General features: G+C 44.9%; 1 protein-coding gene, 1 long non-coding RNA gene and 1 other non-coding gene across 6 annotated transcripts in view; all 3 read right to left on the minus strand.

Annotated features, from left to right (window-relative positions):
• LOC134966961 (phospholipase A2 inhibitor NAI-like) overlaps window positions 1-14,525 on the minus strand; it is a 48,559-nt gene extending 34,034 nt beyond the window's left edge. The window contains exon 1 of the mRNA XM_063943971.1: window positions 14,361-14,525. Within this exon, the coding sequence (XP_063800041.1) occupies window positions 14,361-14,412 (52 nt within the window). The 5' untranslated portion in view covers window positions 14,413-14,525. The remainder of the gene's footprint in view (window positions 1-14,360) is intronic.
• LOC134967957 (U5 spliceosomal RNA) lies at window positions 4,692-4,807 on the minus strand. The gene has a single exon (XR_010189278.1). It is a non-coding gene; the product is annotated as a U5 spliceosomal RNA (small nuclear RNA).
• A 9,543-nt stretch (window positions 14,526-24,068) lies between the features above and the next one.
• The window catches only part of LOC134965906 (uncharacterized), a 17,346-nt gene continuing 15,528 nt past the window's right edge, over window positions 24,069-25,886 (minus strand). For 2 of the 4 annotated variants that reach the window (XR_010188543.1, XR_010188540.1), the window contains exons 4-6: window positions 24,681-24,750; window positions 24,342-24,405; window positions 24,069-24,250 (exon numbers count right to left, since the gene is read on the minus strand). This is a non-coding gene — a long non-coding RNA (uncharacterized LOC134965906). Of the gene's footprint in view, window positions 24,251-24,337; window positions 24,406-24,680; window positions 24,751-25,886 lie in introns of all 4 variants that reach the window. The other 2 variants (XR_010188541.1, XR_010188542.1) reach the window with 2 other exon arrangements.

The raw sequence follows: 25,886 nt of genomic DNA on the forward strand, positions 1-25,886 counted from the left end.
ACAGTTTACTTCCGCCCTCAAATGTAAAGGCGGTAACAGCTTCTTCACTCGTTTTTCTTACAGATTAATTGGTCAATTTCTACCTGACCCTCTCCATGAGGGAGAAAATGCTCTGTTCCTGGACTATCCTGGTAATGTATATGTTTGAAAGGCGGTAGGACGGAATAGCGCAGTTCTTAACAACCCCTTTTTATATATGCCATTTAATGCCCGGCAGGGATGTGAACCATCTTGTCCAAATAGGGCAGTGAGTTGTAGTCACACAGTGACTGTGCACCGGTTCTTCCACGTCCAGCTCTATTGCAGGCAGGTAAAGGACATGGCAGCAGCTCTTCTTCCTGTGCCTAGCACCGGCCTCTTCTGGTGGGATGTGAGGGCTACATTGTACCTACTGTGCAGGGTTCAGGTCTGGGAACTGGGGAGTGCAGCGCAGGTGGGTCTCTCCTGGGGAATGACTGGACTGGTTCGCAGTGCGCATGCGCTAAGTAATTTAGCACAAAACTTAGTAGATTTACTCCGTCCGAACGAAGAATTTTCATCGTTCTGGTGATCGGAGTGTGATTGACAGGAAGTGGGTGTTTCTGGGCGGAGACTGCCCGTTTTCTGGGAGCGTTCGGAAACACGCAGACGTGCCAGGATAAAACGCGGGAGTGGCTGGTGAAACGGGGGAGTGGCTGGCCGATCGCAGGGCGTGTTTGTGACATCAAACCAGGAACAAAACGGGCTGAGCTGATCGCAGTGTAGGAGTAAGTCTGGAGCTACTCAGAAACTGCTAAGAAATTTCTATTCGCAATTCTGCTAATCTTTCGTTTGCTAACTTACTCAGCAGGAAGAGTGGCTTCTCCTAGTCAGCAGTGTATATATGGGGGTCATTCCGAGTTGTTCGCTCGCTAGCCGCTTTTAGCAGCATTGCACACGCTAGGCCGCCGCCCTCTGGGAGTGTATCTTATCTTAGCAGAATAGCGAACAAAATATTAGCAGAATTAAATCGACAATGAGCGATCAACTCGGAATGACCCCCCAATGTTACCATGTTTGTTTTCTCTAAAGGCTGAGCTGACTCACAGATGTTTCCTTACACCTAGAAATGCTTCTGTATATATTTACTAAGCAGTGATAAGAGTGGAGAAGTGAGCCAGTGGAGAAGTTGCCCAGGGCAACCAATCAGCACTGAAGTAACATCTATAATTTGCATACTATAAAACTATACAGAGCTGCTGATTGGTTGATGGAGAAATATCTCCACTGGCTCACTTCTCCGCTCTTATCACTGCTTGGTAAATGTACCCCTATGTAACTATGTTATCCATCTGATAGCCTAAGGCCCCCTACACACTGGTCGACCCGCCGCCGAGCTGCACGACGGCGGATACGGCCGACGAGCGACCCGGCGGCGGGGGGGCAGTGAAGTTTCTACACTCCCCCCGTCACCCGGCTGCATTGAAGTGCAGGCAAATATGGACGAGATCGTCCATATTGGCCTGCATGCACAGCCGACGGGGGACCAGCGATGAACGAGTGCGGGGCCGCGCATCGTTCATCGCTGGAGCCTCCACACTGAAAGATATGAACGAGTTCTCGTTCATTTATGAACGAGATCGTTCATATCTTTCTAAAAAATCGGCCAGTGTGTAGGGCCTATTAGTGTTTTTAACCTGCTCTAGTAACAAAATGTATCTATTAATACTTACTGTATGTTAAAAACCACTGCTATTTTTTCATATACTGAGGCTAGTTAACTACTGTGGATCGTAATGATATCAGTAATTACCTGATTAAGACATATATAGCAGAGATCAATGAATAACATCATGCTGCTAAAGGTTGCCCATGTAATCATTATATTAGCATATTTGGCTTTATATACCTCCTAGCCAATTAGGCTCAAACGGTTGAGCTGTCCTGGTAATTAATTAATTAGGCTCAATTGATTGAGCTGTCTTAGTAATTAATGAACATGTCAGTTTATATAGATATATATTCGGTGCATATCATACTTGCCTACCTGACCCTCTCCATGAGGGAGAAAATGCTCTGTTCCTGGACTTTCCTGGTAATATATGATTGCCATCACCTGTGGTGAAACACCGTTCTTATCAATTACCTAGCTCACCACAGGTGATGGCAATCGTACATTACCAGGAAAGTCCAGGAACAGAGCATTTTCTCCCTCATGGAGAGGGTCAGGTAGGCAAGTATGGTGCATATTTATGGAACTAATAAGTCATGAGTCCACCATCATCTTGATTTTAGGGAGTATCCACGAAAACAAATTTGTGGCTCATACCGAACTCAGCATTATTGTATTACTGTTTGCTTACTGAGCTGGTATGTATTAATATTCTTACTGGCTGATTGTGTTTTACATTAATCTATAGATTACACCACAGGTTCTCAAACTCGGTCCTCAGGACCCCACACAGGTTATGTTTTGCAGGTCTCCTCACAGAATCACATGTGACATAATTAGCTCCACCTGTGGGCCTTTTAAATGTGTCAGCGAGTAATTAATACACCTGTGCACCTGCTGGGTTACCTGCAAAAATAGGATTTTGGTACTTACCAGGTAAATCCTTTTCTTTGAATCCATAGGGGGCACTGGAGTACTCTTGGGATATGGACGGGCGGAGCCGAACAAAGGCACTGAATATTCAAATTTAGGACTCTCCCCCCCCCTCCATATCCCCAAGTACCTCAGTGTACTTTGCCAGTGTTTTTTACTGAGCGAACAGGATATAGAGAGGTTGACAATGGAGAATCCCTATAACATAACGGACAACCACAAAGTTGATCCGTAACCTTATTGTCAACTAAACAGTTGACACCTTAACCGATAGAACTTTATAATTTGAGCCAATTGGTGAAAATGTGTTACCCTAAGCTCCTTCGAGCTTAATACCATCCAAGTTAAATTTGTTCACTAAGCTCCCTTGAGCTTACAACAACCCAGGTAAAACTGCTCTGGGTGGGCGTCCAGTGCCCCCTATGGATTCAAAGAAAAGGATTTACCTGGTAAGTACCAAAATCCTATTTTCTTTATCATCCACTAGGGGTCACTGGAGTACTCTTGGGACGTACCAAAGCTTCCCTCGTGGGCGGGAGAGCTGTTTGATACTTGTAACAGTAGGCAGCCAAAGCTAAATGCTGATGGCGCCACCATTCATAACGTGTAAACGTGCACAAACGTGGTGCACTAAAGGCTATGTAGCCGCGTCGTAGACGCTCCACGACCCGCTGGGTGTGACATTCCCACAGAACCTGTGGGATGCTATTACTGACGTAGGCGATTGTAACTTAGCCTTAAGTAAGCCTGACTTGTAGTCATTATTATCCAACTGGATAAAATCTGCTGAGAAACTGGCTAACCCCAGTTTGCAGTATCATATAGAACAAACAACGTATTCATATCACGTACTACATATATAAACGCGTAACGCGTGTACCACATTCAGAATTTTAGAATGTGCTGTCCCCACAGGAACCACTATTGGTATATTGATGTGAAGAATACGAAAGCGGATTTTGTCGGAAGATCTGCTTTGTAATGAGAAAACTCAAATACGGTGGCTTGGAATACAAGGCACCCAAATATGAAAACAAAATCCTTGCCGAAGCACCCTTGGCGAAGCCAAGGCTAGAAGAAAAATGTTTTCCAAAGTGAGAACTTAATACCCATTTGTTGTACGGGTTCAAAAATATGAAACTTAATTCCCATTTGTTGAAAGGATTCCAAAATATGAAAACTAAGAAATCTGAACCCAACCTCAAATCGCCTGGCGCTGTAGGTGGGATAAATAGAGTCTGAACTTTGGTGACACCTTGTAGAAAGATGTTTACAGACGTAAATAGAGGCAAACGCTTTGAAAATAAGTTTACCACACAGATACCTGCACTCTTAGTGCAGATGAACGCAGTTTTCCATCCCATCCCGTTTAACAGAATACGGGTACTTGAAGTATGATGTTGGAAACTTCCGAGGTTTACAACCTATGTAAGCACACGAAATTTTTTAATTATGAGCTGCCTTAAGCGGCTTACTATTTCGTAACATGGTTGGTATAACCGATACTGTAATTCTCTATTTTTTAAGAGAGAGGTCTGAACTCTCACCCCGTCAACCGCAGCTGCGGTACATAGATAATAGGTACATAGGTAACTATGGGTAAAAGAACGTTCCGTGATGTAACAGGTTGGCCGTATTATGAGCGGGGCAAGATCGTGTGCAAGTATTACTTGAAAATTCGAGAAGCAAACTTCTCCGAAACCCATGAGATACCACCAGTATGACTGTGACGAACTGTCTTCTGATCCGTTTTGGCAACGAAGAGAGAAGCGGAAAATGGTGGAGCCAGATACACGATGCTGAATGACCCCATGAATGTGATGTACATATACTGAGCTTTTGTAATTGTGGCGAGATGCCATTATGTATACTTGGGGTAACCGCCTTCTGTGGACTCACATATGAAACACCTCTGGATTTAATGTCCAGTTTTCAAGATCCAAACCCTGACGGGTGAGATCTTTTGTCTAACAAATGTCCACTCACGGATTGATGTCTTGACATTTTCACATAATGGCGTTCTGAGCCATTGAAGATTTGAGTTACCTGCCGCATTGCCATGCGGCTTCTTGGTTTTCACTGGTTGTTGTGTATGCAACTGCCGTTGCTTTGTTTGACTGCTTAAGGGCAGCGTGAGCTAGGCATGAAAAAACAAAATTACATGAAACTCACGGTTGTTCCTGTCTACAGAAATCTTTAGTAAAAAGCGAAAGATTTATTCGTTCTGAAGAGAACCCAGAGTCTATCCCTGGACAGACTGAAAACGAATTATTTATTGCATTGTAAAATGCACAGAGTTCTAGGACATTTATCTATTGCATTGTAAAATGCACAGAGTTCTAGGACATTTATTGACAGCAATCTGTCGTGTTTTAGAACCTTTGCGTTGATTTTAACTACAAATCCTGACTCTCTGTGACTGTCGTCCAGAGTATACGCACCCTTGTCCCTCTGTGAGAAACGCGATTGAAAACACATCTTTATTCTTAATAAGTGAATACACCAATGTACCGCTAATGTGCGTGTACCTTTGTTCTTGCTGGTGTAGTAGGTAAAAGTCTTTGATTTACCGTATTTATAATCTTACCTAGGAATTGACATCGTTTAGACCGACTTAGATGTGATTGTTTTCGAACTTAATCTGCTACCGCAGTATACCTTAGTAGCGCAAGATAGAGGAACTTTGTTGATACATAGTTCTTATGTGAGATGAGCGATTATTCCAACATCACTTTGGTAAATACCGGCAGCGATAAGCAACGGTATAAATGAAATGGTTAATGGTTGTGGCGATTTGCAAACGCTAGAACCTGTGATGAAGAAACCGGACTGGGTAAATACGCATTGTGAAGATCAAATGCAATTATACAATTTTGTGGCTGCAATAAGCAAAAACTAACTGCAGAAAATCCATTTTCATTTTCTAACTGTAGTAAATGACTTGCTGATTGATATTGCAACGGAGCTGTTTGATTTTGCTCAAACAGACGGGAATAAGTCATTTTGACTCTGTTGGCGTACTATTGACTGGTTTATAACCCAGCAAAGACTAAATGACAACCTGCCAAACCGTTCGCCAGAAGCAGTTTTGTACTCTAAGCTGTAAATAGCTGAGACATATATGAGTTGAAGTCATGAAACCTCGCAAATGTAACCTGAAAAGACGCACTTCCACAAATGTAAAAGAGGTCATCAAACCACTGGCTTGCTGACTGTAACGTCCTGTCGTTACAAGACGTGACTGATGTTTATAAAAGAATAAAACGCTGTTACAAGTATATTGTATGCGCTAATGGCAGAATACCGTAAAGGGATAAAATGTCGTTACACATATATCCAATTTAGGAGCAAACAAGCTCTGGGCTTGTCGCGCTTAACTAGCGACAATTTGAAAATAACCGGCGTTAGCAAAAGCTTTACAGATATACTCTGCAGCTTCTTTTAACCGTGATCGGCATGGTTCCATAGATAGATTCTAGTGACCCAAATGTATCTGTGGTTTTTATAATGTTTGACAGAAACGCATATACCAATGGCGGATCGCGTCCTTTTGGAAACTATTATGTATGGTTGTCTAAAACCCCGCACTATCTGAGTGCTGGACTAATGTACCCTGCTCACTTGTAGTTATCGGTGTGAGATTTGACATAGAATCGTGCATTAAATTATAAGACTAGTGAAATAAACACTCTGGTACCCAAAGGAAAATTGTCACTTTGGAAAGATTGTCTTTTGTTAGCGCTGGCGGAGTTATTCTGAGACTCCGATTACCGCTGTTTTAATTTGAATTGCCAATGTTAACATTTTTAGTCTGCACTAGAGCCTTATTCGCTATGTAGACAGACATCATAATAGGCAACAGACAGACACTTGCACGATTATTATATGGCATATATATCTATATATATGTTATTGCTGAACAGCATATTTATTAGGAAACCAAAGTCTTTATGTGAAAAGCAGTTCACATGGGCATGAAACCCGAACCAAATTCCTACTAACACCCCTGCGCCTTCTGGTGGCTTAAAGATGTAGGGCAGGAATGTTCCAGAATTATCTTGAACTAAAAAAAAAAAATTCCCACTAACACCCCTGCGCCTCCTTGTGGAGTAGAGGTGTATGGTCTGGAATTATAACTGGAAAACCAGCAATGATTAAAATGGCCGTCATGCCATGCTTTCCCAGAAAATCATAGTACAGGGTACCTGCTGCAGTTTTAATATAGGCTTAATAGCCTATTATACAGTTATTATGCTTAATAGCCTATTATACATAGGATACAGTAAAATATATGTATTCAAATAATATGAGCACTGCCTGCAGTGTATTTATGCAACTGTAACCAAAAATAACAGAAAACATGGTTAAACGTGTAATAGGTTATGCCACTGATAACCTATTGCCAGCCAAAGCCTCATATATATATTATATATATATACAAAGTGTTTACACCTATAATCACAGTTCATACTGATATTATTGCCAGCAAAAGCTTCATTATATTTATATATATAAAACGTGCTGTTAACGTGCTGCGCTGCTTGTGTATTTTGAACCCATGCAGCCTTTGCTGCTGCTATGGGTATTATTCCCCCCCCCCCCCCTGCATCCCTTACCTGCAGCGTACGGAGATCGGGAGCAGGGAGAGCAGGAGAGCCTGAATCTAGCGCCGGGGAGCCGTCCGGCAGCTGCTTCCTACAGCAGTACACAGTCTCCCTGTGTCTGCGGTGTTTGGAAAAGTGGCCTGCGTCCTTTAGTGACGTGCGGCCACTGTCTCGGCGGCGTGTAGCGGTGCCGGGCCATGAAAGCAGTGAGAGCGGCCGGCGTCTGAGTGACGTGCGGCCGCTCTCTTAGTTGAGCGCCCGGAGAATGTCGGCGGCGTGTAACGGTGCCGCAGCAGAGCAGTGAGAGCGGCCGGCGTCTGAGTGACGTGCGGCCGCTCTACTTAGGTCAGCCCAGGAGAATGGCGGTAGCGTCTAGCGGTGCCGTGCCCTCAGAGCAGTGAGAGCGGCCGGCGTCTGAGTGACGTGCGGCCGCTCTCTTAGTACAGCGCACGGAGATTCTCGTACCGGGCCATCAGCGCAGTGAGAGCGGCCAACGTCTGAGTGACGTGCGGCCGCTCTGCGCATCGTTCAGCAAGACCTTCAGCGGCGTGTAGTTCACGTGCTCAGCGGCTATGTCATTTCTACAGCATAACACACACACAGCAGGGCGGCAGCGTGAGCTGACCGCCCTGACACTCATACCTTGTGCCGCCTTCTCTTCTCTCTGCAAGCTCCGTTTCAGCCTCATCTTGGCTGTGACGGAGCTTCTGTAAGTGTAAGCTCCTTCCAGCTCTTTGTCTTATCCTGGCTGTAACGGATCTTCTTTCTGTAAGCTCCGTTCAGTTTAAAGGAGACAATGGCTGCCTGTGGCTGTGAGGGTGCTCTTTGTGAGGACCGACACGCCATGCGCTTGTCTATAGCGCCTGTGGCTGTGAGGGTGCTCTTTGTGAGGACCGACACGCCATCCGCTGCCTTGCAGCGACACCATCCCGGACCCATGTTTTTCCATAAACTGAGACGGGCAGTGTAAAAATTAAAAATAAAAATAAAAATAAAAATCTGAAAAGTGGCCATTGCCACAAGCCGATGTTCATCTGTGAGCACCGAAAAAACACTGGCAAAGTACACTGAGGTACTTGGGGATATGGAGGGGGGGGAGAGTCCTAAATTTGAATATTCAGTGCCTTTGTTCGGCTCCGCCCGTCCATATCCCAAGAGTACTCCAGTGACCCCTAGTGGATGATAAAGAAACATGCACTGTGTGGGGTCCTGAGGACCGAGTTTGAGAACCTCTGGATTACACTATGATAATAGTTACACTATACGCATATTCAGCGGTGGACTTAGTATACTCTTTATTACTTCTGTTATTGCAAAGCCTGTTTTATTGGTATGTATAACATTTGTCATTTGATACTTTGTATCATACTTGCCTACCTGACCCTCTCCATGAGGGAGAAAATGCTCTGTTCCTGGACTTTCCTGGTAATGTATGATTGCCATCACCTGTGGTGAGCTAGTTAATAGGTAAGAAAGGTGTTTCACCACAGGTGATGGCAATCATACATTACCAGGAAAGTCCAGGAACAGACCATTTTCTCCCTCATGGAGAGGGTCAGGTAGGCAAGCATGCTTTGTATCTCCTTATCTACAGTATGTATGTTCCTATTCCATCTCATGCTCCACCCCCTCCATTCTGGATTCCCACATATGATGTTTTAATAGACATTACTGAATGTTGTTCAAGTACATTAATTGAAACATAGCGAATGGACCTGTATTCCCTTTTTTTACCTCATCATTTCATTTTTAGTAATGTTTTAGTTTTAATTCACCCGATAGGGTTTGGAAATATTATACTGTATATATATTTTATGTTTTCTTCAGATGTGGCATTAACACGATTATTAATTGATCAGCTATGCATTTATGTATTTGGTATGTATATGCATGTACTTATATGTATAAATTGTTATCCAATTATTTGCCCCAATACTTTTGACCACTATGGCCTGACCTGATGATTGTCTACATCAGAGCTGGCCAAACCAGTCCTCGAGATCTACCAACAGTTCACATTTTCCAGACCACCTGGCTAGTGCACAGGTGCAGTCATTACTAATTAAGATGTGCTGCATTCATTCCTAACTGACCATTCTACAGATCTCCTGGAGGCCTGGAAAACATAAACTGTTGGTAGATCTCGAGGACCGGTTTGGCCAGCCCTGGTCTACATCAGTAGTTCTCAAACTCGGTCCTCAGGACCCCACACGGTTTACGTTTTCCAGGTCACCCAGCAGCTGCACTGTGTATCACCAACTGTCACATTTTAAAAATCTACAGGTAACCTGCAAAACATGAACCGTGTGGGGTCCAGAGGACCGAGTTTGAGAACCTGTGGTCTATATATTGAACCTCTGATGAAGTCTAGTTGGACGAAATGCGTTGGGTTTCTGTTTCAAATATAAGAACATCGGATACGTACTAAGTAAGAAAACCACATTGGACCTATTAATTATCCGCAATATATGGTGTCCATACCTGATGTCTGCATTTTTGATTATGTCAGCCATTTGTTATGCACTGTTATTGTTGAATACTTTTATGTAAATACTAGGTGCTTCATCGCGCCCTACGGGCGCTCTTCACACAGTCGCAAGGGGCTACGCCCCCTTAACCCTTGCATGCCTTTCTGGGGTTCAATATTTGTATTATATGGAGTATTACCTGCATTCCTTTATTAGTGGTTAAATATTGCACAATGAAAGGGCGTGCGATGGTGAAGGAGGCACAGCCCCTTGCGACGGCGTGAACAGTAGGGGGTCTGGAGGCGCCGTTGGTAGGGGAGGGGCAGGTACGGGTGGTGCGGCGGATGGGGAAGGGGTCTGGAGGCGCTGCAGGTGGTGGAGGGGTAGGTGCGGGGGTGCCATGGGTGGGGAGGGGTGGGTGAGGGGGGGGACCGCATTTGGAGGAGGGTGTCTGCAGATGCTGCGGCAGGAGGGGGGCAGGTGTGGGGGAAGACATATATGGGGGATGGATGGTGTAGGGGGTCTGGAGGTGCTGTGGGTGGTGGGGGAGTGGGAGCCACGGGTGGTATAGGGGTTCTGGAGGCACAGCGCGTGGGGGAGGGGTGGAGTGCCGCATGTGGTGGAGGGGAAGGTGCGGAGGTGTGGTGCATTGAGGAGGGGTCTGGAGGCGCTGCGGGTACTGTACCTGCCAAAAAGGTAGTTGGAGGGCATGCAGTAACAGGACAGGAGTGATAGGGTCAGAACAGGGGTGACAGAGCCAGGATAGGGGTAACAGGGCCAGCATAAGGGTGAAAGGGCCAGGATAAGGGTGACGGGACAAGGCCAGGGGTGACAGGGACATGACAGAACACAGGGCACGGGAGAGATTGGTATTAGGGACAGAACAGTGGTGACAGACAGATGTGTCTTACCGGAGTCACTGCTGCTGGCTGCTGCTGTTCCACTCCAACCTGTTGGGATCTGCTGCTGGTGGAGACTTGGCATGGCTGACTCTCTCAGGCTGGAGTCCTGCTTCCTCTGCCGTTGGCATCCCTCCCACCCTCCTCAGTCACACACCGTAGACCACGCACAGCTGCCGGGCACTGTGGTAAGGGGTGACTGGTTAGCCCCCAGGAGACGCTGCGGCTGGAGGGAGGAGGGGGTTGGAGCCTGCAAGCAGCTCGGACTTCTGCAGCACTACCCACTGGCTAAAGTACGGAACCTGCAGCTAAGAAGCGTGGAGTGTGCTAGAAAGTGACGCTCCTCCGCGCCAGAGAGCCCCTGCTAAGTATGCTGATGTGGGGGGTCAAGCACACAGTGAGCCGGTGCCCGTCTGTCTGTCCGGCATACCCCCTCACGCACCCCCATACCTCCCAACTGTCCCGGGGTTCCGGCAGCAGAGCCGGATGTGGGGGGGGGGGGGGCAGGGGGTACGTACCATGGGCCCCACAGTTTTAGGGAACCCCCTGGCTGGAGTAGCTCTGTCACAGCTCAGAAGCTCCCCTGTCCTGCCAGTAACAACGGCAGCATTGTACTATAGTCCGCACACGCTGCTGCGTGTCGGCAGGTATGTGGTGTTGCAGGGAGGCAGCAGTCTCCCTGCTTTCTTCTGCCTGTGCAGGTGTGTAGGGGGGAGCGACCACCTCCTCTGGATTTAGCCTTAGCTGAGGGGCCAAAATTCCTTAAAAAATAAAAATCCCGGAATTTGAACAAGGGGGCATGACCACTTGGTCCGCCATTAGGCCACGCCCCCAGCCCCACAGCAGACACAGCCATGAGATATGGCTCCCCTGTCTCAAGTGCCCTGGGCCCCCCGGGTCATAATCAGCCCCTGGGGGCATGCCAGCAGCTCACAGAGCGCTGGGCATGCCCCCTCACTGACGAAAATGGAGGCCCTCCCGTGAAGCCACGCCCCCTTTTCCGTTGACCACGCCCCTTTTCGCAGAGTGTGTGTGTGTGTGTCCCTCCTTCTTCCTGAAGAAAGCTCCTGAAGAAAGCTGGGAGGTATGCACCCCTGCCTGTGCCATTTTCATACTATCTGCTTCTGCTCCTGGTCTCCTATAGATTTGCGCAGATTTGTGACTCATTTGACTAACTCCGCCCAGTTTTGTGACTCCGCCCAGCTTTAGCAAATGAATCACAAAGTCACAGATCTGGGCTATTATATAGGAGATATTAAAAAAATATTTTTAAAGTGAACTGTGGTCAAATCCCTTTCTCTGCATAGATAGATAGATAGATAGATAGATAGATAGATAGATAGATAGATAGATAGATAGATAGATAGATAGATAGATAGATAGATAGATAGATAGATAGATAGATAGATAGATAGATAGATAGATAGATAGATAGATAGATAGATAGATAGATAGATAGATAGATAATGTGAGGGGGCCCCGGAGATATTACTGTACTGAGGCCCAAGATTTTTGTTGCTGACCCTGCCTGCTTCTCCCACAGAGGGCCTGACTCTGAGAAGTACTGTATGCTAATGCCACCGCAGTTGGGAATATGTATGCATTGCCGCTTTGAAAATATGCAAATGTTGTGGCTGCCAGGATTATTTAGAGATGCCCCATGGAGACATCTCTGAACCGCTGCTTGCATACAGTGATACAATCACCGGACTCACACGTCAACGATCTGCGTTATCGAATGGAACTGCAGACTGGCAGATGGAGCTGAGACACTGGAGCCAGTTTAACTGCATACATACAGGATCACAGATCCAGACAGTTACACTGCCCCAAAGCAGTCGCCACACACCTGGATTTAAGTAGCCACCCTCCGTTACCGCCCACAAACAGTACCTGTGTCAACCACTTTGCAAATACATCCTCCCTCTCATCGCAAGACCATTGGAATACATACGCAGTGCCACACAAAATGTATGCACAGCGAGGGGGAAAAAATTCCAGTGCATATAAAATCATCATTGCGCCCATTTCTGAATCAAGACCAGCGATTGCACATTGCAAATAAAAAATAATTGGATGGATTGGAGCAGGGATCTGATGAATCACAGCAAATCGACATATTACAAAAATAAATTTTGCCACCATTCAATCACTAGCAACCAAAAATTTGCTTCAAATTGCGGTTCACAGAATTGCGGCGGCTGCGTGCGTCACTAGTGGTGATGGCCCTCATTCCGAGTTGTTCGCTCGCTAGCTGCTTTTAGCAGCATTGCACACGCTAGGCCGCCGCCCTCTGGGAGTGTATCTTATCTTAGCAGAATAGCGAACGAAAGGTTAGCAGAATTACTACTAAATAATTCTTTGCAGTTTCTGAGAAGCTCCAGACCTACTCACAGATTGCAATCAGCTCAGTCCGTTTAGTTCCTGGTTTGACGTCACAAACACGCCCTGCGTTTGGCCAGCCACTCCCCCGTTTCTCCAGACACTCCCGTGTTTTCCCCTGACACGCCTGCGTTTTTTTGCAAACGCTGGGAAAACGCTGAGTTGCCGCCCAGAAACGCCCATTTGCTGTCAAACATTTACCGAACAGCAGTGCGACTGCAAAGCTCCGCAGAAGCAACAGTAAAACTGCTAAGTTTTGTGTTAAATAACTAAGCGCATGCGCCCTGCGTGCATTGCGCATGCGCAATTTGCAACAGATCGCAGCATAGCCAAAATCGGCAACGAGCGAACAACTTGGAATGACCCCCCATGTGCAGTTACACCGAGGGACTTTGTAAGCCAAGATTGTTCATGGAAATTAAGGACAGTAGAAAATGGCAAATAAACAACTTACTGTAACTTATATCAATATAAAGTACACACATGCACAATGAGGGTAATTCAGAGTTGACCGCAGCAGCAAATTTGTTAGTAGTTGGGCAAAACCATGGGTGGTCATTCCGAGTTGATCGCTCGCTAGCAGTATTTAGCAGCCATGCAAATGCTATGCCGCCTCCCACTGGGAGTGTATTTTAGCTTAGCAGAAGTGCGAACGAAAAAAATCGCAGAGCGGCTACAAAGTTTTTTTGTGTAGTTTCAGAGTAGCTCAATACCTACTCAGCGCTTGCGATCACTTCAGACTGTTCAGTTCCTGTTTTGACGTCACAAAAACGCCCTGCGTTCGCCCAGCCACGCATGCAATTTTCCTGGCACGCCTGCGTTTTTTTCCGAACACTCCCTGAAAACGGTCAGTTGACACCCAGAAAGCCCACTTCCTGTCAATCACTCTGCGGCCAGCAGTGCGACTGAAAAGCTTCGCTGGACCCTGTGTAAAACAACGTCGTTCGTTGTAATAGTACATTGCGCGTGCGCATTGCGCTGCATACGCATGCGCAGAAGTGCAGATTTTTTAACCTCATCGCTGCACAGTGAACGAATGCAGCTAGCGATCAACTCGGAATGACCACCTATGTGCACTGCAGGTGAGGCAGATATAATATTTGCAGAGAGAGTTAGATTTGGGTGGGTTATATTGTTTCTGTGCAGGGTAAATACTGGCTGCTTTATTTTTACACTGCAATTTAGATTTCAGTTTGAACACACCCCACCCAAATCTAACTCTCTCTGCACATGTTACATCTGCCCCCCCTGCAGTGCACATGGTTTTGCCCAACTACTAACCAATTTGCTGCTGCGATCAACTCCAATGAGCATTGATTAAAAGAACATATAAATACACAATTATCTATAAAATGTTAATACTAAGCAATGTAATATTAGTGATTAAATGGTAGAAGAATAAAAATGCAATTGCCCGAGTACTGTATATCTGTGGAATATTTACCTGTCGCGGTCAGAGCAGAAAAAACAAGCAGGGATCCTAGCAGAGACGTCATTATTGGTAGATGATGTGACTTACTCTACAGAAGCCAGAGGTAGAGTCTCCGAGTCCTCTCCTTATCTATGCTGTAGGCAGTGGGAGGCAGAGAACTGCTGGTGGGAGGTTACACACCTGTGACATCACAGAAAATAAATGACATCTGGAAATTACAGCAACTTTCTTCCATTAGTATATAAGCATTGTTTCCATGAACACAGCACACAGGTGAGTCATAAGATACGGCATATGCATTTTCCATGAACGTAGAAATTCCTCTGTACAAGTGTAACCCAGTGTTGCTTTGCCTCCTAGTGGACATAGGGGATTATTCAGAGTCCGTAGCAGTTTTTGCTAAAATAGCAAAAACTGCTACTGATAAAATCGCATGCTGGGGGCCACGTGTAGGGCTGGCCAGCGATGCCATCGCAATTCAATTGTGATCACATCACAGAAAGCGGCAAATAGATGATCACCCCTGTATACGCAGCCAGACTGCATATACAGGAGCAACGCCGCCATGTTTCCTGTCGCAGGAAACTCAGCCAACGTCATCCGGCTGCCCTGAAAACAATCAGGACATACCTGCTTTTCCCGCCCCACTCCCCCCCCCCCAATGCTGCAATACTTCCCCGACCACCCCTGACTACCCCCACCTGTCTATTACTATGCGATTGCATCCTATGGGGATGGGATTGCATAGTGAAAGTCCGCGCATGGGTAATGTGGCCATAGTACATGCACAGATGGCTGATATACGGCCGTTTGCGATTGTTTTTAACATTGCGTCCATCTATTAATAGCCCCCATAGGGCCTTATTTAGAAATGTACACTAATGCAGCGAGTGTGTGAAAATATGCAAAGGTCCAGTAGCTTATCCTGCTACGGGCACACAGGATTTTTGCCCGAGGCGCCGTCGTCCGGAGGGCGTCGCCGACGTAGCAAGATCCGCTACTGGTGGTGCCCCCCCGGTGCTGTGCTGCCACTGCTGTGCAGTGCGCGATGCACCACACGGCATTGTAGGTGTGGCACATAGACACTAGGGGTCATAATTGACCTCTAGTGTCTATGCTGTTCTATGGGAGAGACGTCATGATGTCTCCCATAGATCAGAGGAGTGACGCCGGCGGCCGGAGATGGAGGTCAGCAGCGGCCGGGAATCAGGAGCGGGGATGGTATTAATTCATAATTTATTTATTTTTTTGTAAGCGGCACAAACGGTGGCTCAACTCTACAGGGGGTACAAACCACTAGCGCACGCAGGGGGAGTTTCTGAGTACCCAGAGCCCCCCCCACCCCACCCACAACAGACCAGATTGTTGTTGTCTTTTCAGGTAAAAGAGCCGTCGCCGCGGCCCTCAATTTAAGCCCTGCCCCCTGACCATAGGCTCCACCCCTTCCAATGACCCGCAAATTGCGGGCTGTGCACTAAGTTTGCCATGTTAATGTTGGACTTGTAGATCAGTACCCAGTCCCTCAACTTGCTGCTGCTTTCTATCTGGGTGCCAGATCCCCTTCTTGGAGGCTCAGGCACTTGTAAGTATTACAAGTTCAGATTGCTCCAAAATACAATACTTGTATTTGTAGCTCCTCCTGCAAAAAAGACTTCAATTTCTTATATGTATTTATATACAGTATATATATATATATATATATATATATATATATGGTACACTACATATGTGTGTATATATTTATATATATATATGTGTGTGTGTGTGTGTGTGTGTGTGTGTGTGTGTGTGTGTGTGTGTGTGTGTGTATATCAGGGACGTGCGGTGATCTAAATGGCTCAGGAGGCACTGGCTAACCCCAGAGCCAGATTTACATGCAATATATGAGCCAAAGGGTACATCTGGGCATTATACACAGGTGCAGCAGTATATACATCTGGTCATTATACACAGGTGCGGCAGTATAAACTCCTGGAAATCTGGTGAGTTTTGATTAGAGATGTGTGGAAAGGATACACAGGTGAGGCACTGCCTCACCTGCCATAGACTTTTTACTCCAGAGTTTGGGCTATACAAATTATTAGAATAATACAAAGAAGATATTTCAAACAAATTATCAGTATTTTCCATATATTTTATTCAGTCAAAACTCTTGTTTAAACGCAAGTATGACAGGAAAGGCTCTGCCTCACCTGCCTCACCCCACCGCACGTCACTGATATATATATGGTACATATGTGTGTGTATATATATTAGAGATGAGCGGGTTCGGTTTCTCTGAATCCGAACCCGCACGAACTTCATGTTTTTTTCACGGGTCCGAGCAGACTCGGATCCTCCCGCCTTGCTCGGTTAACCCGAGCGCGCTCGAACGTCATCATGACGCTGTCGGATTCTCGCGAGACTCAGATTCTATATAAGGAGCCGCGCGTCGCCGCCATTTTCACACGTGCATTGAGATTGATAGGGAGAGGACGTGGCTGGCGTCCTCTCCATTTAGATTAGGGTTGAGAGAGAGAGAGAGAGAGAGATTGACCTGAGGCTGTGATACTGTAGAAGAGAGTGCAGAGTTTAGTGACTGACGACCACAGTGACCACCAGAGCAGACAGTGCAGTTGTTTCTTGTTTTATTTAATATATCCGTTCTCTGCCTGAAAAAAACGATACACACAGTGACTCAGTCACATACCATATCTGTGTGCACTGCTCAGCCCAGTGTGCTGCATCAATGTATATATATATCTGACTGTGCTCAGCTCACACAGCTTATAATTGTGGGGGAGACTGGGGAGCACTGCAGTGCCAGTTATAGGTTATAGCAGGAGCCAGGAGTACATAATATTATATTAAAATTAAACAGTGCACACTTTTGCTGCAGGAGTGCCACTGCCAGTGTGACTAGTGACCAGTGACCTGACCACCAGTATATATAATATTAGTAGTATACTATCTCTTTATCAACCAGTCTATATTAGCAGCAGACACAGTACAGTGCGGTAGTTCACGGCTGTGGCTACCTCTGTGTCGGCACTCGGCAGCCCGTCCATAATTGTATATACCACCTAACCGTGGTTTTTTTTTCTTTCTTTATACATACATACTAGTTACGAGTATACTATCTCTTTATCAACCAGTCTATATATTAGCAGCAGACACAGTACAGTGCGGTAGTTCACGGCTGTGGCTACCTCTGTGTCGGCACTCTGCAGTCCGTCCATAATTGTATATACCACCTAACCGTGGTTTTTTTTTCTTTCTTTATACATACATACTAGTTACGAGTATACTATCTCTTTATCAACCAGTCTATATATTAGCAGCAGACACAGTACAGTGCGGTAGTTCACGGCTGTGGCTACCTCTGTGTCGGCACTCTGCAGCCCGTCCATAATTGTATATACCACCTAACCGTGGTTTTTTTTTCTTTCTTTATACATACATACTAGTTACGAGTATACTATCTCTTTATCAACCAGTCTATATATTAGCAGCAGACACAGTACAGTGCGGTAGTTCACGGCTGTGGCTACCTCTGTGTCGGCACTCTGCAGTCCGTCCATAATTGTATATACCACCTAACCGTGTTTTTTTTTTCTTTCTTTATACATACATACTAGTTACGAGTATACTATCTCTTTATCAACCAGTCTATATATTAGCAGCAGACACAGTACAGTGCGGTAGTTCACGGCTGTGGCTACCTCTGTGTCGGCACTCTGCAGTCCGTCCATAATTGTATATACCACCTAACCGTGTTTTTTTTTTCTTTCTTTATACATACATACTAGTTACGAGTATACTATCTCTTTATCAACCAGTCTATATATTAGCAGCAGACACAGTACAGTGCGGTAGTTCACGGCTGTGGCTACCTCTGTGTCGGCACTCGGCAGCCCGTCCATAATTGTATATACCACCTAACCGTGTTTTTTTTTTCTTTCTTTATACATACATACTAGTTACGAGTATACTATCTCTTTATCAACCAGTCTATATATTAGCAGCAGACACAGTACAGTGCGGTAGTTCACGGCTGTGGCTACCTCTGTGTCGGCACTCTGCAGTCCGTCCATAATTGTATATACCACCTAACCGTGTTTTTTTTTTCTTTCTTTATACATACATACATACTAGTTACGAGTATACTATCTCTTTATCAACCAGTCTATATATTAGCAGCAGACACAGTACAGTGCGGTAGTTCACGGCTGTGGCTACCTCTGTGTCGGCACTCTGCAGTCCGTCCATAATTGTATATACCACCTAACCGTGGTTTTTTTTTCTTTCTTTATACATACATACATACTAGTTACGAGTATACTATCTCTTTATCAACCAGTCTATATATTAGCAGCAGACACAGTACAGTGCGGTAGTTCACGGCTGTGGCTACCTCTGTGTCGGCACTCTGCAGTCCGTCCATAATTGTATACTAGTATCCAATCCATCCATCTCCATTGTTTATACTTTGGGGGGGTTGTACCAGCGCACTGGGTGGATGAGTTCAGCGAGCTGCTACAAAAATAGGGTAACTAGCCTATAGGGAACAAGCAATAATTCATATGTTGTAGCGCTCAACCTGTGCGAATGTGTAAATGATGATGCTGTGAAACTAGAATTCTAAAAAATAATTCAAGGTTTTTATTGTTAATAAAGTACACAAGCATATATTTCGTGTACATGCATTCAGAAATTATGAGTGTATGGTTTGAAAAAAAAAATATATATACATATATATGATCGAGATTATATATATATATATATATATATATATATATATATATATATATATATATATATATATATTGCTTGAAAAAACTGTATATATATATATATATATATATATATATATATCTATCAAGAGGAAAAAATGTTGAAAAACCGTACAGGCTGAAAAAAAGGAGGAAGATTATAAAGAATGAAAAAAAATTAAAAAAATGAAAAAAAATGAAAAAATGAAAAAAATCAAAGGAAAACAGAGGAATTGTCTCTTTGGCTGTGACCCAGCTGATTAAGTTATTTAAATAGTTGTGCAGCATTAAAAGTCATTCACATAGTAGTCAGCGGCGTCCCGCTGACTACACGGTTCGAGCAGGCTGATGGTGACTTGCTTAACGGTGATTGCGGTGTTTCCCCGGGGTTCTGGGTGCGCCTGGTGCGGGGAGGGTAAGGGGACAGGGAGTACCGGACTGTGTATGCCCCGTGGGAGTACGCACTCACCCTGTCCTGGTTCGGACAGTGATGGAGGATCCAGCCACCACAGGGATTGAACTAGCGGTGATCCGCAGTGTAGGCTTGTTTAGAGCCGTCACTGCGCTTCATCCGCCGGGCCCGGAGCTGCTACCTCTCTCTCCCCCCTCCTACGCTGGTCGACTCGGCAATACACCCCACCGGCTTACCTTCCTGTTTACCTGAGGTGCCTTTTAGTTGTGCCTATTAAAATATGGAGAACAAAAATGTTGAGGTTCCAAAATTAGGGAAAGATCAAGATCCACTTCCACCTCGTGCTGAAGCTGCTGCCACTAGTCATGGCCGAGACGATGAAATGCCAGCAACGTCGTCTGCCAAGGCCGATGCCCAATGTCATAGTACAGAGCATGTCAAATCCAAAACACCAAATATCAGTAAAAAAAGGACTCCAAAACCTAAAATAAAATTGTCGGAGGAGAAGCGTAAACTTGCCAATATGCCATTTACCACACGGAGTGGCAAGGAACGGCTGAGGCCCTGGCCTATGTTCATGGCTAGTGGTTCAGCTTCACATGAGGATGGAAGCACTCAGCCTCTCGCTAGAAAAATGAAAAGACTCAAGCTGGCAAAAGCAGTAGCACCGCAAAGAACTGTGCGTTCTTCGAAATCCCAAATCCACAAGGAGAGTCCGACTCCAATTGTGTCGGTTGCGATGCCTGACCTTCCCAACACTGGACGTGAAGAGCATGCGCCTTCCACCATTTGCACGCCCCCTGCAAGTGATGGAAGGAGCACCCGCAGTCCAGTTCCTGATAGTCAGATTGAAGATGTCAGTGTTGAAGTACACCAGGATGAGGAGGATATGGGTGTTGCTGGCGCTGGGGAGGAAATTGACCAGGAGGATTCTGATGGTGAGGTGGTTTGTTTAAGTCAGGCACCCGGGGAGACACCTGTTGTCCGTGGTAGGAATATGGCCGTTGACATGCCTGGTGAAAATACCAAAAAAATCAGCTCTTCGGTGTGGAAGTATTTCACCAGAAATGCGGACAACAGGTGTCAAACCGTGTGTTCCCTTTGTCAAGCTGTAATAAGTAGGGGTAAGGACGTTAACCACCTCGGAACATCCTCCCTTATACGTCACCTGCAGCGCATTCATAATAAGTCAGTGACAAGTTCAAAAACTTGGGCCGACAGCGGAAGCAGTCCACTGACCAGTAAATCCCTTCCTCTTGTAACCAAGCTCACGCAAACCACCCCACCAACTCCCTCAGTGTCAATTTCCTCCTTCCCCAGGAATGCCAATAGTCCTGCAGGCCATGTCACTGGCAATTCTGACGATTCCTCTCCTGCCTGGGATTCCTCCGATGCATCCTTGCGTGTAACGCCTACTGCTGCTGGCGCTGCTGTTGTTGCTGCTGGGAGTCGATGGTCATCCCAGAGGGGAAGTCGTAAGACCACTTTTACTACTTCCACCAAGCAATTGACTGTCCAACAGTCCTTTGCGAGGAAGATGAAATATCACAGCAGTCATCCTACTGTAAAGCGGATAACTGAGGCCTTGACATCCTGGGTGGTGAGAAACATGGTTCCGGTATCCATCATTACTGCAGAGCCAACTAGAGACTTGTTGGAGGTACTGTGTCCCCGGTACCAAATACCATCTAGGTTCCATTTCTCTAGGCAGGCGATACCGAAAATGTACACAGACCTCAGAAAAAGAGTCACCAGTGTCCTAAAAAATGCAGCTGTACCCAATGTCCACTTAACCACGGACATGTGGACAAGTGGAGCAGGGCAGGGTCAGGACTATATGACTGTGACAGCCCACTGGGTGGATGTATGGACTCCCGCCGCAAGAACAGCAGCGGCGGCACCAGTAGCAGCATCTCGCAAACGCCAACTCTTTCCTAGGCAGGCTACGCTTTGTATCACCGGTTTCCAGAATACGCACACAGCTGAAAACCTCTTACGGCAACTGAGGAAGATCATCGCGGAATGGCTTACCCCAATTGGACTCTCCTGTGGATTTGTGGCATCGGACAACGCCAGCAATATTGTGTGTGCATTAAATCTGGGCCAATTCCAGCACGTCCCATGTTTTGCACATACCTTGAATTTGGTGGTGCAGAATTTTTTTAAAAACGACAGGGGCGTGCAAGAGATGCTGTCGGTGGCCAGAAGAATTGCGGGACACTTTCGGCGTACAGGCACCACGTACAGAAAACTGGAGCACCACCAAAAACTACTGAACCTGCCATCATCTGAAGCAAGAAGTGGTAACGAGGTGGAATTCAACCCTGTATATGCTTCAGAGGTTGGAGGAGCAGCAAAAGGCCATTCAAGCCTATACAATTGAGCACGATATAGGAGGTGGGATGCACCTGTCTCAAGCGCAGTGGAGAATGATTTCAACGTTGTGCAAGGTTCTGATGCCCTTTGAACTTGCCACACGTGAAGTCAGTTCAGACACTGCCAGCCTGAGTCAGGTCATTCCCCTCATCAGGCTTTTGCAGAAGAAGCTGGAGACATTGAAGGAGGAGCTAACACGGAGCGATTCCGCTAGGCATGTGGGACTTGTGGATGGAGCCCTTAATTCGCTTAGCAAGAATTCACGGGTGGTCAATCTGTTGAAATCAGAGCACTACATTTTGGCCACCGTGCTCGATCCTAGATTTAAATCCTACCTTGGATCTCTCTTTCCGGCAGACACAAGTCTGCTGGGGTTCAAACACCTGCTGGTGAGTAAATTGTCAAGTCAAGCGGAACGCGACCTGTCAACAACATCTCCTCCTTCACATTCTCCCGCAACTGGGGGTGCGAGGAAAAGGCTCAGAATTCCGAGCCCACCCGCTGGCGGTGATGCAGGGCAGTCTGGAGCGACTGCTGATGCTGACATCTGGTCCGGACTGAAGGACCTGACAACGATTACGGACATGTCGTCTACTGTCACTGCATATGATTCTCTCAACATTGAAAGAATGGTGGAGGATTATATGAGTGACCGCATCCAAGTAGGCACGTCACACAGTCCGTACTTATACTGGCAGGAAAAAGAGGCAATTTGGAGGCCCTTGCACAAACTGGCTTTATTCTACCTAAGTTGCCCTCCCACAAGTGTGTACTCCGAAAGAGTGTTTAGTGCCGCCGCTCACCTTGTCAGCAATCGGCGTACGAGGTTACATCCAGAAAATGTGGAGAAGATGATGTTCATTAAAATGAATTATAATCAATTCCTCCGTGGAGACATTGACCAGCAGCAATTGCCTCCACAAAGTACACAGGGAGCTGAGATGGTGGATTCCAGTGGGGACGAATTGATAATCTGTGAGGAGGGGGATGTACACGGTGATATATCGGAGGATGATGATGAGGTGGACATCTTGCCTCTGTAGAGCCAGTTTGTGCAAGGAGAGATTAATTGCTTCTTTTTTGGTGGGGGTCCAAACCAACCCGTCATATCAGTCACAGTCGTGTGGCAGACCCTGTCACTGAAATGATGGGTTGGTTAAAGTGTGCATGTCCTGTTTATACAACATAAGGGTGGGTGGGAGGGCCCAAGGACAATTCCATCTTGCACCTCTTTTTTCTTTTCTTTTTCTTTGCGTCATGTGCTGTTTGGGGAGGGTTTTTTGGAAGGGACATCCTGCGTGACACTGCAGTGCCACTCCTAGATGGGCCCGGTGTTTGTGTCGGCAACTAGGGTCGCTTATCTTACTCACACAGTCAGCTACCTCATTGCGCCTCTTTTTTTCTTTGCGTCATGTGCTGTTTGGGGAGGGTTTTTTGGAAGGGACATCCTGCGTGACACTGCAGTGCCACTCCTAGATGGGCCCGGTGTTTGTGTCGGCCACTAGGGTCGCTTATCTTACACAGTCAGCTACCTCATTGCGCCTCTTTTTTTCTTTGCGTCATGTGCTGTTTGGGGAGGGTTTTTTGGAAGGGACATCCTGCGTGACACTGCAGTGCCACTCCTAGATGGGCCCGGTGTTTGTGTCGGCCACTAGGGTCGCTTATCTTACTCACACAGCGACCTCGGTGCAAATTTTAGGACTAAAAATAATATTGTGAGGTGTGAGGTATTCAGAATAGACTGAAAATGAGTGTAAATTATGGTTTTTGAGGTTAATAATACTTTGGGATCAAAATGACCGCCAAATTCTATGATTTAAGCTGTTTTTTAGGTTTTTTGGAAAAAAACACCCGAATCCAAAACACACCCGAATCCGACAAAAAAAATTCGGTGAGGTTTTGCCAAAACGCGGTCGAACCCAAAACACGGCCGCGGAACCGAACCCAAAACCAAAACCCGAAAAATTTCCGGCGCTCATCTCTAATTATATATATATATATATATATATATATATATATATATATATATATATATATATGTGTGTGTGTATATATATATATATATATATATATATATATATAAATAAAAAGAAAAAGGTTTCTCATGGGAGCTAGGCCACCTCAGAATTCACTTTAAGATGCATTTATTTTTAAAATTGACAGTAAATACTGTAACAATACATAAAAATATCAATAAAACATGCAATTGACTTTGTACCATAAATGGAAAATACAAACTAATAATCTGATGACATATATGTTGGTGATATTTCTACCAAAGCGTTCAGAAGTGTGTTCAAATTCACAATTGCGCGAATACCCAACGCGTTTCGTCCACACAGGACTTCATCAGGGGTCGTGATCTGAGGTGGTTTATTAAAAAGAAGAGTATAAACTAAATGACAAATGTTATCTAACATAAGATTACTAAATTTCAGTTATCTACTTACATACCGATGTGGTCAAAGTTTGTAAGTCTCTGAATCCCAACCAGCTTTTTGCCGTGGGTATGAAAGATCTACAAATGTCACCAGCAGAATTGATATTAGTTTAAGGTGACCATATAGATATATAACAAGAATCAGAAACTACATCAAAGACAAGGGAGGAACAAACATAATCGGATGATGGGGGAATAAATGTAAATCACTCTCTACTGAAGGTTATAGCTAATGGCTCTTAATTAATCGCCATTAGATCAATATTACAAGTTATTTATCATGGACTCTATACCGGTGGTGATAATGGATATTATAATGCATACATCACAGATATTCAAACATAATTACTTACATTATAGTATTCGTATTTATCAAATACAATTCATCAATATACAAAACAGTGTAATTGCTGTGACAGTGACCTATAAATTAAAAATATAAAAATATATACATTAAAAAAATATATATATAATTTGGTCTTTCATATACACTGTATAAAATGTAATTAAACACTGTGTGTTATACAAAAAAATAGATACAACACGCTTATATTATTAATAAGGGACCATGCTGAACACAATAGCTGACCAGAGATTAATTCAATGTACTAGGTATTAACAGTAATATCACCTGGTACTATACCAATAATTATCTTAATTGATGTCGTGCCCCATGTTCTTAATTGACATCATACCTCTTTCATTAATAATTAACAATACACCTGTTTATGGTATCAATTGGTAACCAAACCGCATCATCTACTGATCTTAAACAAGGTGGCATCTGGCTTGCCTCATTATCAGATTTGTTGTTAATTTCTTATTTTACTACATAGTGTAAACATTTTTAGTTCATATAAATGAAACATCTTAGTTGTACTACTAAATTTCCATGGATCAAAGGTGGAGATTTACTGATCAAATTTATAATTTAAAATCAAAAATAGGTATAATACAATATTGGGCTCACCTTTAGGATGTGGTAAGAAAATTCCTATTTTGAAATAAGAATGATCTAAATACGTATTTCCTAAAAGATAAAAATGCTTCATAAATTGGATTTATCTTACTAAATTTAGCAAAAGTGTCTATTGATAAAGTACTCACCCTGGTGCTCTCTCAGGAATCCTATTCACAGCTATAACTGAGGGTGAGAGTGGGGACTGGTATATATACCACCTATCTTATGACATCACTTCCTATTAGATTTTAGGCTTATTCCCTTATTTTAATGCTCATATTAACACTATTATCAGCATCCAAACTGACCCCTAATAAACCTTCCATCATAGAACTTATTCGGTGAATGAAATAGTGAAATTAACAACTATAATAATGGTGGTAAACGCTTTTGCGTTTCACCATCGTTGGCGGCGTGCGTTTCACGGCCGCTACTTCCGGTTCCGGCGTGCGTTCCACAGACGCTACTTCCGGTTCCGGCATGCGTTCCAATAGCCGCTACTTCCGATTTCGATTGATATATCGTTTAGCTACAATGCTATGCGGCGCGACATTGAGTCTATATTGGACACTGTACTGTTGTAATTAATTATATAAAC

This window comes from Pseudophryne corroboree, chromosome 10 (genome assembly GCF_028390025.1).
Source record: "Pseudophryne corroboree isolate aPseCor3 chromosome 10, aPseCor3.hap2, whole genome shotgun sequence".
Classification (NCBI taxonomy): domain Eukaryota; kingdom Metazoa; phylum Chordata; class Amphibia; order Anura; family Myobatrachidae; genus Pseudophryne; species Pseudophryne corroboree.